Source organism: Amblyraja radiata, chromosome 25 (assembly GCF_010909765.2).
Source record: "Amblyraja radiata isolate CabotCenter1 chromosome 25, sAmbRad1.1.pri, whole genome shotgun sequence".
Classification (NCBI taxonomy): domain Eukaryota; kingdom Metazoa; phylum Chordata; class Chondrichthyes; order Rajiformes; family Rajidae; genus Amblyraja; species Amblyraja radiata.
Window position 1 is genome coordinate 10883363 of NC_045980.1, and position 14178 is coordinate 10897540.

The following is a 14178-nucleotide window of genomic DNA, read 5'->3' on the forward strand; positions in this document are numbered from 1 at the left end:
CCACCTCAAAAACAGGTGGTCTAAAATGATAATAATTCAACAAACATGAGAGCGGGTGGCACAGTGGCTCAACAGTAGAGTTGCTCCCTTGCAGCTTCAGAGACCTGGGTTCAATCCAGACTACGGCTGCCGTCTGATTGTGCGTTCTCCCCGTGACCATGTGGGTTTTCTCCGGGTGCTCCAGTTTACCTCCCACACTCCAAAAACGTACAGGGTTGTTGGTTAATTGGCTTTAGTAAATTGTAAAATTGTCCCTAATGTGGGTCGTGCTAGTATACAGGGTGATTGCTGGGCGGTGCAGACTCGGTGGGCCGAAGGGCCTGTTTCCATGCTGGTATCTCGAAAGTCGAAAGTCAACAAGAAAGAGAGCGGAACAGTGGAGAATGGTGGGAAAGAAATGAGAGCATCAGGTGAAACTACTAAATACACTTTTGCTTGCCGTGGATTTGAGCTTTGTGGCAAGGCAGAACAGACCTGCAACCCACATTGTAGCACAGAGGAGTAAAGCAAATAAATGATGAAAGGGACCTTTCTCATCCATTCAATTCACTAGGCCTTTGGACTATCCCAGGCAAATGATTTCACCTGATTAAAGTCTGCCAGGCAGGAATGATTTTCAAGGAAGGCGTCACGTTGAGAAAAACTGCTTCATGCATCTCTCTGCAGTTGCATTCTGTATTCGTTGAGCTGCGCCATTGTGATGCTGCTTCCGCCACAGACGATGACCACCACCGGTTGCATGTCCTTGGGCAGCTCTCCCTCCTGCTGCAGCCGCCGCAGAATGCCGCTGTAGACGGCAGCTATTGATGCCCCGCAGGCTGGCTCAACCAGTATCCTTTCATCATCTGCAAAAAACAACCCATTGCATGCGGTCAGGTCACAACCTCTGCTTTGATAAGAAACGCACAAAAGACTGAAGATGCTGCAATCTTGAGCGACTTGTGCTGCAGGAACTTAGTGGGTCAGGCAGCGTCTATGGGGTGAAAACGGACAGGCGATATTTTTTAAGTTGGGATCCTTCTTCAGACTCCAGGCTCTGGTCTGAAAAAGGGTCATAGCCCAAATCGTTGCTTGCCCATTTCTCTCTACAGATGCTGCCTGACACATAGAGTCTCTTGCCCAGAGAAGTGGAATCGAGAATGAAGAGGACATAGGTTTAAGGTGAGGGGGAAAAGATTTAATAGGAACCTGAGGAGTGACTTTTTCACACGGAGGAGTGGTGAGCGTATGGATTGAACTGATTGATGCAGGTAGTATTGCAACGTTTAAGAAACATTTGGACAGGTACAAGCATAGGAAACGTTTAGAGGCATGGGGGCCAAACGCAGGCAGGTGGGACTAGTGTAGATGGGACATGTTGGTCGGCATGGAAAAGTTGGGCTAAAGGGCCTGTTTCCAAGCTGTATGACTTTATGACTTTCTGACTTGCTGAGTTTCTTCAGCACTTTGTTTTTCTGCACTGATTTGATAATAATCTGAGGTTTGTAAACGAACCCAGTGGACAGAAAATACATCCAATTTAAAATTACCATGTACCATGTACTGAAATGTCTAAAATGTAAACCAATAACAGTTGTTATTTTAAATTCAAAATCCATTCCTTCCACTTGGAGATTTTCAGAACATCACGCTTCCAAAGGGCATTAAACCATGTCCTACCCACTCTCCCTACCATCCTCTCATCCAATTTTGGGCCTGACTATTCTGCCCTACTTTGACAAAAGGAAGCAACTGACAGAAAGGCGTTTTCTTGTAAATGAGGAAAACGTGTTTTTCTTTCAGCTCTCTGTGACGGAATTTCTTACTTCTCTGGTATAAATATTTTCAAATTGTACTCAGAGAAGACTTATTGTGTTCACCATTGTGTAGAGCAATAGCTCAAATACCCTAAAACAAGCAATTACTCAAATTGTCAGTGGATCCCTTTTGTCAAATTAGGGCAGTATTGACCCACCCGGTATTCAGAGCAGTACAGCTGATGCATTTATTGAATCTCAGTAAGCAAATACAATAGGTTGACAAGAAGTATATTGGTGCGGTTATTTCATAAATAAAAAATTATGAAAAGTAGCTTTCATACTGCTTGCTTTCCAACCATCGCTGACCCTATACACCCTCATTTACCCAGGCTGTCAATAGCATTATCCTCTTCCATTTCCCACTTCTTTCCCAATTGCTTTCCTGGTTCAACTTCAGATTCAGATGAGTTTATTGGCGTATACAGCAAGGTGCAACAAAACTCCTGGTTCACATGAAGCACTTGGGTGAATGGTATATATGATAATGGATACAACTATAAATATATTTAAGGCAAAATGATAAAATGGTGCAAAGATTGTAGTGAAATCCACTTTTTAAAGTTTTAAATCTGACCTCTCACCAGCTAGACAGCAGTCCTGACCTCCCATCTACCTCATTTGAAACCCGAACTATCTTTAATCGGACTTTACCTTGCACTAAACGGTATTCCCTTTATCCTGTATCTGTATACTGTGGACAGCCTCAGAATTAAAGGACGTTCTTTTAGGAAGGAGATGAGGAGAAACTTCTTCAGTCAGAGGGTGGTGAATCTATGGGATTCTTTGCCACAGAAGGCTGTGGAGGCCGTCAGTGGATATTTTTAAGGCAGAGATAGATAGATTCTTGATTAGTGTTAAAGAAGGAACTGCAGATGCTGGAAAATCGAAGGTAGACAAAATTGCTGGAGAAACTCAGCGGGTGCGGCAGCATCTATGGAGCGAAGGAAATAGGCAACATTTCGGGCCGAAACCCTTCTTCAGAAGTTTCAGGTCTGAGTTTCTCCAGCAATTTTGTCTACCTTAGATTCTTGATTAGTACGGGTGTCAGAGGTTATGGGGAGAAGGCAGGAGGATGGGGTTGGGAGGGAGAGATAGATCAGCCATGATTGAATGGTGGAGTAGACTTGATGAGCTGAATGGCCTAATTCTACTCCTTTCATAAATAGCCTCATGGCTCTATGACCTTGATTGTTATCATGTACAGTCTCTTTTCTCTGACTGGATAGCACATAACAAAAAGCTTTTTTACTGTAACTCAGTACACGTGACAATAATAAACTAACCTAAACTAAACTAAACCAAGATTGTTGTGGTTGCCTCCACTAACAATGCCTATTATGAGAGGTTAGTGAATTATATGTGCTCTGTTAAGGCAAAATCATTAAGCATTCAAATTGAACTGACTCACAATGGATAATACAAAACACCATTATTCCTGAATCTTTCTGCCACATTGCTTATTCAAACTTTGCTGTTGTCAAAATGATGGTTACAACCTTTTGTGAAAATCTATTGAAATCGTTCATCTCTATGAAACAAACCAGATAAATTATTTAGGTTAGGAGGGAAATATGAGCCATATTCATAAGGATCAGGAATCAAAATGCTTTACTTTCCAGAAGGGAGAATCCTAATTTTGGGAACTCACACCTTTAGACTTTTAGACTTTAGATACAGCCCAGAAACAGGCCCTTCGGCCCATCGAGTCCTTCCGGCCAGCGATCACCCCATACACTAACACCATCCTACACACTAGGGACAATTTACAATTTTACCGAAGTCAATTAACCTACAAACCTGTATGTCTTTGGAGCATGCGAGGAAACCGGAGCACCCAGAGAAAACCCACGCAATCACAGGGAGAACATACAAACTCCGTACAGACAGCACCCTCAGTTAGGATTGAACCCGGGTCTCTGGCGCTGTAAGGCAGCAACACCACTGTTGCGTCACTGTGGATTTGTAAAGCCATGAATTCATGCAGCATAGTCAGCAATAATACTTATGCATGTATTGATTGGGTCCATGTGCAGTATTGAATTGGCTCAAAGGGCCAAATGGCCTACTTTTGCATCTATTTTCAATGCTTGCTAGTACGCAAACAAAAGTCTTACATTGTATCCTGCTACACATGGCAATAAATCCACATGAATTATGTTATAATAATTCAAAACTTTTAAGTTGGCTAGGTCAAAAAAGACAAAAGTGCCCTTATTTTTTTTTTAACAGTGGTGACCATTGTTAATAACTTTTCTTCACATTTGGATTGTGTACTTCAGTGGATGTGCTGAAGAACCAGCATTTTGGACACACAACACATATTCAGCTCATTCAACTTTGGAACAACCCCTATCTGCAATTAAACATCGCGATTACTATAATTTAACAAAATAGTGCATTACAAAACCTGCCGTAGTTATTAATCCAGATTGGCTCTCAAAAAGAATCAATTAAAATAACAAGTACACAATCTTCCCATAGAGAAAACTGCATTAAATTCTCACAACTCTTCACTTAAGTTCAGATGTGAAACTCTCAAAACCAATTGACACCATTCTTCCTTGTGAAGGAGAAATTGACTTGAATTTTCCATTTGACACCGACATTGAGCCAGAGTCTGCTGCTGAAGATTACTGCAGCAAATGGTCTGTGTAAGGAAAGAATACGAATTGGAATCTATTATTAATCCTATTGTAAAGGGAGAATCTTTAAATCTGTAAGACATGAAATTAAATAGCATTGTGCCTTTTTAGAATGAAGCCCGATTTTCAATACCACATATCTGAATATTAAAAAAAGGTCTAACCTAAAAATCGCTCTACTGCATGCACAGCTTTATAGTCACTGATTACTTCAGAGTAAACATTGTGTTCTTGTGTGTTCTGAAGTGCTTTCTCACACACGGTCTTCGCTCCAAGGCTTTTGGCCACACTGATGTACAAAGAACAGCAAGGAATGACATTAGAAGAATTCACCCACACGTTAATACAATAACATCCTGCAATCATGAAGGACCTTCAATAAACCAACACTCATGGAGTTTATCTGACAACAAAATGGTTGCCCTGCCAATGGTGGAGATACCAGGACAAAGGCATCAATGACATAGAGCGTAAATAGGTTCCTTTCAGGAGAGGTGTACAAAATCATCATGATGAATAGATCCGGTTGGCTCGCTGAGTGTCTTGCCCAGGGAAGGGGAGACGAGAACCAAATGCGAGAAGGCAGGAAAATTGAATTAGGAGGCAGAGATCAGCCATGATTAAATGGCGGAGTAGACTCAATGGGCCGAATGGCCTAATTCTGTGACTAGGTTTAAGGTGGGGGGGGGGGGTCTAGAGAGATTTAATAGGGGTAACTTGTTGTACCTGAGGGGTAACTTTTTCACACAAAGGGTGGTGGGTTAATAGAATGAGCTGCCGGAGAGAGTAGTTGTGGCAGGTACTACTGTAGCATTTAATGAACGTTTGGACAGGCACATGGACAGGACAGGTTTAGAGGAATGTGGGCCAAACGCAGGCAGGTGGGACTAGTGTGGATGGGACATGTTGGCCGGTGTGGGCAAGTTGGGCTGAAGGGCCTGTTTCCACGCTGTAAGACTTCATGACTGTGAGAGAGAGACAGCAGCACAGTTTCAACGCCACCCGTCTAGTACGACCAGTTCAAATCCCACCGACAGGTGGGGAATTTAAATTTGGATAGAAGATCAAAAGCTAAAATAAAAATAAGTAACAATGAATTGTCATCATAAATGCCCATGTTTTTTTAACGTAAGTCTCCTGTGCCAACCTGGTCTGGCCTATCAATAACTGCACCTTAACTATTAAAGTTAACAATTACACTATGAGAACTAGCCGAGGAATCAATTCAAGATGAGTGATAAACACTGGGCTTACTATTAATGCCTACGTTGATGAAGAACCAGGGGTATGAGTTTAAATCTCATGGTAGGTGAAGAATTGAAATTTCATATCCAGTACCATCAAAGAGTGACAAAGCATTTGGAACTGAAGGATTATTAGCACGTCACTTCAACATTGAAACCCTGAAGCTGTTCAATCTCCCTTTGGCCAGCACAATGGCACCGCTGGTAGAGCTGCTACCTCACGACGCCCGAGACCCTGGTTCAATCCTGACCTCGGGTGCTGTCCTTGAGGTGTTTGCACGTTCCCCCAGTGATTGCGTGTGCTTTCTCCGGGTGCTTCAGTTTCCTCCCACGTCCCAAAGGTGTGCAGGGTTGCCGGCTAATTGGCCTCTGTAAATTGCCCCTGGTATGTAGGGGGGGGGGGGGGGACAAAGTGGGATAGCATGGAACCGGCATGAACAGGTGATTGATGGTCGACGTCGACTCAAAGGGCCTTTTATCAATGCTGTATTTCTTAAAAACTAAATCTCCCACCACATCAGAAGTTACCGACAACCCAATGACGTCAAGATCTTAAAAGAACGGCCCTTTTAATGAATGTTTGATGTTGGCACACTCAGTGTTCTCATAATGTAAAATACTGAAGATAGACACAGAATGCTGGGGTAACTCAGCATCAGCAAGGCTTTCCATTACTATATCTCTATACTCATAGCAGAACTCTGTGTTTGAGAGGACGAGCCAACATACCTTGTGATATCAGGAAGTGTAACCAACCTCCCGGCCTTCACAGCCTCACTCAGACTGTCCGCACCTTTGGTCTCCATGGCGATTATCGGCACGTCACGCCAACCCACTTTCTTCAGGCCTTCTACCACTCCACAAAGGAGGCCTCCACCACCAACCGAGAGAACGATAGCCCCAGGCTTACACGGCAGTGCGTCCCAAAGTTCCACCACAATACTGGCGTGCCCTTCCCTGAAATTTAAATGTAAGAGTCAGCATCCACCAGCTTTCCAAGTTCTTAAACGTGACTTTGGTGCTAGAATTATGTTACTGAGAGAAGGCTACGTAGACCGATTTCTTTCCTCTTAATATCATTCATGCACGGAGCAATGAAGATGAAATCTGAAGATATGGAAATAGCACCAACAAAGGAATTCAGCTTTGAAAAATGACAGCCGACTTGTAATTTGCTTGTACGCCACAAGGAATTTTGACTGAATAAACGTCACATCTAGCAAAACACATCAACTACATGTTATTTGACACCAGTCTGAATTAAATGTTACGATTACATTTGGCAGAAGTCACAGTTGTGGTATCAATGTACCTTGGGAAAAGTGGATATTCTATATGCCCAACAGCAGGCCATTTGAGTTTTTCAGATTCAAAGATGGACTTGATACCAATGTACATGCAAAATGCGTTTTATTGGATTCTTCTACTAAGGCAGGAAGTATAGGTGTAACAGATCTAATAAATATCAGTCTTCCTAAATGGAGCGTTGATATTCTATTGAATGCCGTCATCAATAACTTTTCATCGAAAATAGGCACCCACCTCAAACCGAGAGAATTATAGACCTAGGTTTACGAGGCAATTCTCCCAAAGCTCCATTCCAATACTACCATGCCTATCAGTGAACATTCAAAGTAGCACTCGCTTGATTGAGGGCTGTCCCACTGTACGAGCTAATTCAAGAGTTCTCCCAATTTTCACCTGATTCGAACTTGGAGAATTACGGTAATAGCTGCTCGTAGGTACTCGGGGCTCTCGTGGACATTTTTAAACATGTTGAAAAATCTTAACAAGCCTTCACGAGCGTTTCCCGAGTACCTGCTGTTAGTGTTATGAGCCGCTAAGAGACGTCCCAAGCTCTGACGTACCCGCTACGTACATTCTACCTGCTTACCACGAGTTTGATTCTATGCCATTCGATCATGACTTATCCATTTTTCCCTCTCAACCCTATTCTCATGCCTTGTCCCTGTAAGCTTTTCCACCCTTACTAATCATTGATCCATTGATGGACCTTGCATTAGCACCTCTCACAGTGACGGTACACATCCCAGTGTACAACACACATAAGCTTATAAACTGGTCAAACGTTGCAAAAGCAGAACACCATACTCAGTTGTACGCCAGAGACATTCATTTCATACAAACAGAATCATTTATTTCCCTTAATTCAAGATTTATATTTAATGTCAGTTGGTGGCTTTGGACCAGATTCAGAGCTCTCTGATTCAAAGCACACGAGGGCCAAATAACCTTGAGGGCTGGAGATGAACACAATGCCATTGATAACAACTTATGGAACTGGATAGGCAACAATACTATACAACACTAATCTCAATTCTGAACTTCTATGGATTATCTTCGGTTTCACCAACGACTTTGGGGGGGGTGAGGGGGCTGCACTAGTATTGTGGTATTACTATACTATTGATAGGCAGTACAATGGTGCTAAGATTAACACTGCTGCCTCACAGCACCAGGGACTTGGTTTGGATCTTGACCTTGGTTGCAGTCTGCCTGGAGTTTGCAAGAACTCCATTTTCTTTCCAATTTCCAAAGACCATGGTATTGGGTTCATTAGCTGCTAAAATTATCCCTCATTGTGAATAACTAGCGGAAGAATTAACAGACATGTGAGAAAAAATAAGTTGCAGAGCTACAAGAAAACAGGGAGGCAATGGATTTGATGGGATGAATGGCCTTTTTCTGAGATAGTAAATAACTGCATTTTAGAGAGATAAACCCAAACCCTGTTCCCTTTTCTGAAAAATGACAAGAATCAATGTAATCACTTTTCGTTCGAATCAAGTAGTTTTATAGGTCACCTATCGTTTTTCTCAAGAGATGCTGCCTGACCTGCTGTGTTACTCCACTACTTTGTGTCTATCCTGGGTTTTATTCAACAAATATAGTCAAATTGAATCTAATGGGCAAAGATTTGGAATGTATTGAAGGGTATATGAGATGACAGTTAATGCTGTCAGCCACTGTTATCAGTGAATCTATGCACTGCGTACTCCTGTCTCCTTTCTGAAAGCAAGTAACCTGTTATGGAACTGACAATCAGGAGCTAGCTCAAACGCTCATTATTCTCTTGAGTAAATTGTAAGGTTAATTGAGCCTAATTAGTATCTGTTAATAATAAAATAACCTGCTGGAGGAACTCAGAAGGCCAGACAACATCTGTGGAAGGAAATGGACACTCGATGTTTCAGATCAAGACCATTCTTCAGTCTGGAAGGGCAGGTGGTTATGGCAGTGAAGTCTAGGTCATTTCACTCCCATTATCGGGAAGAAGGAACAGAAGTTGGAAAGTGTACAGAGACGATTTACATCGTGGTCAGCGTGAATAATTTGGGCCAAAGGGTCTGTTCCCACGCTGTATGACTTTTTTTTTTACAAATACTTTATTAAAAAAAAACAAAATGAACATACAAAACAGCATATCGTTCACATCAAAACTGCCTGTGTCTCAGTTTACAAACAAAGACAAAAATTAAAATTAAAATCCCGCCATCCTTATCTTATGATTCCACCGACCTCCCGCGGTGGCCAGCATTCACGGAAGGCCTCCAGCGTCCCCGTGGACACCACGTGTTCCCTCTCTACGGACACGCGGGCACGGACGCAACCCCACGCTGAATGACTCTAGGAGTCTGAAAACCATGACAACCCAATTCAAGAATAGCTTCTTCCCAACAACCATGAAGCTCTTGCACACAATACAACACTAACCTCAACTATGAACTTCTACGGATTGTTTTTGGTTGCACTGAGGACTTTTGGGGGGGGGGGGGGGGGGGGGGTTGCACCAGTACTGTGGTTATTAATGTATTTAATTTATGTTTACTATATATTATCACTGTGTATTGAGGTTGCAGGTCGGTATGCTGCTACAAGTAAGAAGTTAATCTGTTAACTTCTTACTTGTTAAGAAGTTAATAGATATTATTTTTATGCTCAAGATTGTGGCATCGGCAGTCTCTTGTGTCTCTACTATCTATTACTGGTGGCTGCCCAATTTAACAAGCTCGCAATCATGAACTACACCTGTCACCTGTGGTATTTAGTTGTTTAGCCATGCATCTAGACATGTTAAAACATTGATATAAAGTCGGTGGCACAGTGTGGTACCACACTCGCTGTCAGCTCCTACCCCATCAACTTCACTTCACCTGCTGTGCCATAAGACATGTCCAGTGCCAAGCCACTCCATCAACTACCTACAGGGCCCGTCCACAACTTGCACATTCTCTTAGTTCACATTTTGTACATGGCGTTTTAATCCCATTGTGGTGATTGAACTTTAGAAAACATGTGAATCACCCAACAGGTCTTTTAAAACCTTTGCCCCCTATTGTGGCCAATTGGAACTATCAAACTCAAACCCCTCAAAACTTGGTAGCTAAAAGACATAGAAGGTTTTTCCTATCCATCTGTCCTGGACAGTCCTGAAATAAAACATAAAATGCTGGGGTAACTCGGCAGGTCAGACAGTATCGACGGAGAGAGAAACAGGTTTAACATTTCAGGACAAATGCACTTTCATCAGAGCTACAAACATCTAAAGATAAAACAAGATGACTGGACATCAAATGAAAAATGTTGTGATGAAGTGGAAGGCAGGAGAAATAGAATGATAAAAATGATCTAAATGACCTAAATTATATTCTACCGTCAATTTGCAATGAGGATGGTGAGGTTTGACTTAAAGGCTCTTTAACAAAAAACTTGGTAAAATCCTGGTATATCAGAGTTGCAACATTATTGTTCCCAACAATATTGGGGCGGCACGGTGGCACAGCGATAGAGTTGCCACCTTACAGCACTGGAGACCAGGGTTCGATCCTGACTACAGGAGCTGTCTGTACATTCTTCCCATAATAACTTCACATTTTTTGAATGCTTTGATTATTTTTTTAGGTGTGATGGGGGGGGGGGGAGGGAGGGGGTTAGAAAATTAATGCACTCATCTGAGAAGCTAAAGACATTTTTAAAGCACAATAAAATGGTAACTCAAAGCTTATCAATAATAACAGCTGCAGGTGCCAAATGCACAGATGTTCTACCCAGTAGGTTTCCTAAAGAAGATCAGCAATAACAAGCAGTAAATCAGGTGAGGTGCCTGTCATGCTGGGTATGAGAATAATTAGGAAAGGAGGGGTCTCAATTAGGTTAAATTTGTCATGTTTACTGAGTAATCTACATGGCTACAGTACAACAGCAAAGGAGTCCATGCTCGTAATTGATCAAACCAAAAATGGGAAGAGAAGTTAATGGACTGTAGTAGTTTGCCTACCTCCATCGATCACCAACAGTGTTTGTTTTAACTGGGTGAGTAAGCAAATACTGGAGACCAAGACATGCCAAGTAAATGATTGATTACATCAAACAGCAGACCTTGTGAGCAGGGCACCTCATGCAGCAATAAAGCATTGTGAAAAATATCGCGAAACAGCCGCTAGTTGTAAATCGTCCATTGAAAAAAAAAAGGGGAGATCCAGCCGTATCACTTAGCAGGCAACCACGGGGAAAAAAACCTCATGATTTATTCTGCAGAATCAGCGGTAACTGGCATGAAATGGTCAATCAATTCATCTTTCTCAGCACTGCTCTTTAGGAAAGGTTAAACAGCACTTTTCAAAGCTGGAAAGTTACTTTGGGAAAGGGGCACTCACTGACCCTTCAGAATGGGCACTTAAAAAAGGACACTTAAAACTACTTGGTGTTCTGACTAGTTTCCAAAGTCGCAACAAATGGTGGAGATGCTGGCAGATCAGCGGGATCCTTGGGAAGAGAAACAGAGGTGACAGTTCAGGTCAGAAATACAAGTCATAGTCATGCGGTGTGGAACCAGGCCCTTCGGCCCAACTCTCTATGATTCTGGTAATAACAGTCAACATCCTTGCTCAAGACTTTTATTTAGGTCTGGGAAATCAGTCTGATTTCAGTCTCTTCACTGGGTGGGAGTCATTGAGGCTTTGCACAGAACACAGAAAAGGCCCACACGATTCATTCCTAATCACCCAAATTGCCCAGTTGGGGTTAAAGAGCTGGATTTCTAAGAGGACAGGCAGGATTTGACAGTACATCTACCAGTTATGGTAAATGATTCCTTATCGTGCAATTTTCTGAATGAATATGTCCATGTCATGTGCCCATCATTTAGTTTAGTTTAGAGATACAACATGGAAACAGGGCCTTAGGGCCATTGAGTTGATGCTGTCGATCAGGCACCCGTTCACACTGGTTTAATGCTCTCCTACTTTCTCATCCGTCCCCTACACACTTGGGGCAATTTCACACACAGAGGCCAATTAACCTACAAACCCAGACATCATTAAGATGTGGGAGGAAACAGGAACGCCCGGAGGAAACCTACGCAGTCTTTAGACTTTAAACTGTAGAGATACAGCGCAGAAACAGGCCCTTCGGCCCACCGAGTCCACGTCAGCCAGCGGCCACCCTGTACACTAGCACTACCACACACACACACACAAGGGACAAGTTACTTTTTAAACCCAAGCCAATCAACCTACAAATCTGCATGTCTTTGGAGTGAGGGAGGAAACTGGAGCACCCGGAGAAAACCTATGCAGGCGGTCACAGGGAGAACATGCAAACTCAGCACCAAAATCAGTATTGAACTTGGGTCTCTGGCTTTGCCAGCTGTGCCAGCTGTGTCACCTCAATAATACTGTTTCTTCATCACATTACGCCACATGTGACATTGTGTCACTTTCACTTGTTGACTCGTGTCCCTCCATGCTACGGTTTCTTGCCAGACGATTCACTGCATGTGAACCCCTGCTATCAAGTCCGAAATGTGCTGCAGGCGGCAAGGATTCATGACCCTCAGTCTCTCTCAGAACCTTTTCCAAAAGTTTTACAACAAGAGTTTTAAACTAAAAATAATATGAAAAATACTTCCAAAATAAAACATTCCCACAACTGCAAAACCTCTTCTTCAATAACGTATATATGGATGATTTTGATCATAATGGATCATTTAAGAAGAAAATATGAAAAATAAATTACTTCTAAGTTTCATGTTGTTCTGGTGGGCAGCAATCATCAGTTGCGTTTAGAGATACAGCGTGGGAAAGACCCTTTGGCCCATCGATCACCTGTGGACTCGTTCTATACTACACTCTTGGGCCAAGAAGCCAATTAACCTACAAACCTGCACGTCTTTGAAGGTTGGGAGGATAACAGAGTACCCGGAGAAAACCCATGCAGTCACAGGGAGAATGCACAAACTCCGTCCAGACTGCACCCGTGGTCATGATCGGACCCGGGTCTCTAAGGTAGCAACTCTACAGCTGCACCACTGTGCCACTCTATATATTTTTTAAACACTTCTCTACCCATGTTTTGGCACGGCCGATAACAGATACAGATTGTCCCCCAGGTTTTGGCAGGGTTCTGTTCCTGTAAACCGTTTGTAACCCAAACAGTTCGCAAGTCGGAAAATGCGTCTGTGTACCAAGTTTCGACCCGGCAGACGATACCTGCAGCCCCGCAGCAAGTGCATCCCCGCCTCTCTCCCAAACATTCACTCGCATGGAAGGCTGTACTTTACTCAGCCGTTCGTAACCTGAGGAACATTTGTACTTTTGAAGTAACTGAGCAAGCTGAACTTTCAGTCTTTGCAGAAACCTTACCAGATCAAGGGATGATCAAATGGAGGTATGTACACCCAGCCATCATTTTCAGATAGTTTTAATGCTTGCTTGTTAGCATCATCCCAAACCTAGTAAAAGACAAAGAAAGATGGAATAGGGCCTTAATAATTCAGAAACCATTGATTACATATCCTTTTGTCAAATATGTATCATAATTATTTGCTAAATACAGCTTTGCCTGCAAGTGTGACACAATTTTCACCATTCACTGCAATCTTTGCAGCTTCCATGTTGTGGATTTACAATCAGCTTAGACCTCTACGTATCAGCATAAAGGCAAGCAAATAAATAATATTCTATTTTTCCCCTGAAGTGGTTCGCAACTAAACGTGCATTCTGAACTTTCTATTGCTCCTCAAAGCATTATCTCAAATTATTACCTTGCAAAATGAATGACTTTTAAATTAAAGTGGCATCTTTCCTGCTGTTAAAGTAGATAGCACCCATCAGAGTTTTTTTTTTAAAGCAGTCATTCTATCAATTCAACCCTAAGAAATCTCAAGATAACCCAGTTCCTTTCACTCCAATGGAAGAAATGAGCCAATATAGGCATTCAAAACCACAAGTGAAGGTTGTTAGACATAATTGGTTCCTCTGACCTTGGTTTCCACGAACAAAAAGAAAGGAAGAGAAGGCCAACACTAGAAGGCCAACAAATATAATTATCATTAATAAATCATATAGAATTCAGAAGAAGCCTCTTTACACAGAAGTACTAGGATGTGGCACTCACGAACGCAAGTAGTTGCGTAAAATGGCAGATGCATTTAAAGTGACACTCGATAACACACAAGGAGAGAGGAACAAG

General features: G+C 42.4%; 1 protein-coding gene across 3 annotated transcripts in view; it reads right to left on the bottom strand.

The window, feature by feature from the left end:
* Positions 1–223: 223 nt before the first annotated feature.
* The window catches only part of LOC116987257 (L-serine dehydratase/L-threonine deaminase-like), a 41290-nt gene continuing 27335 nt past the window's right edge, over positions 224–14178 (bottom strand). For all 3 annotated transcript variants that reach the window (XM_033043137.1, XM_033043135.1, XM_033043136.1), the window contains exons 5-8: positions 13350–13438; positions 6415–6642; positions 4606–4730; positions 224–845 (exon numbers count right to left, since the gene is read on the bottom strand). In XM_033043137.1, the coding sequence (XP_032899028.1) occupies positions 649–845; positions 4606–4730; positions 6415–6642; positions 13350–13438 (639 nt within the window). In that variant the 3' untranslated portion in view covers positions 224–648. The remainder of the gene's footprint in view (positions 846–4605; positions 4731–6414; positions 6643–13349; positions 13439–14178) is intronic.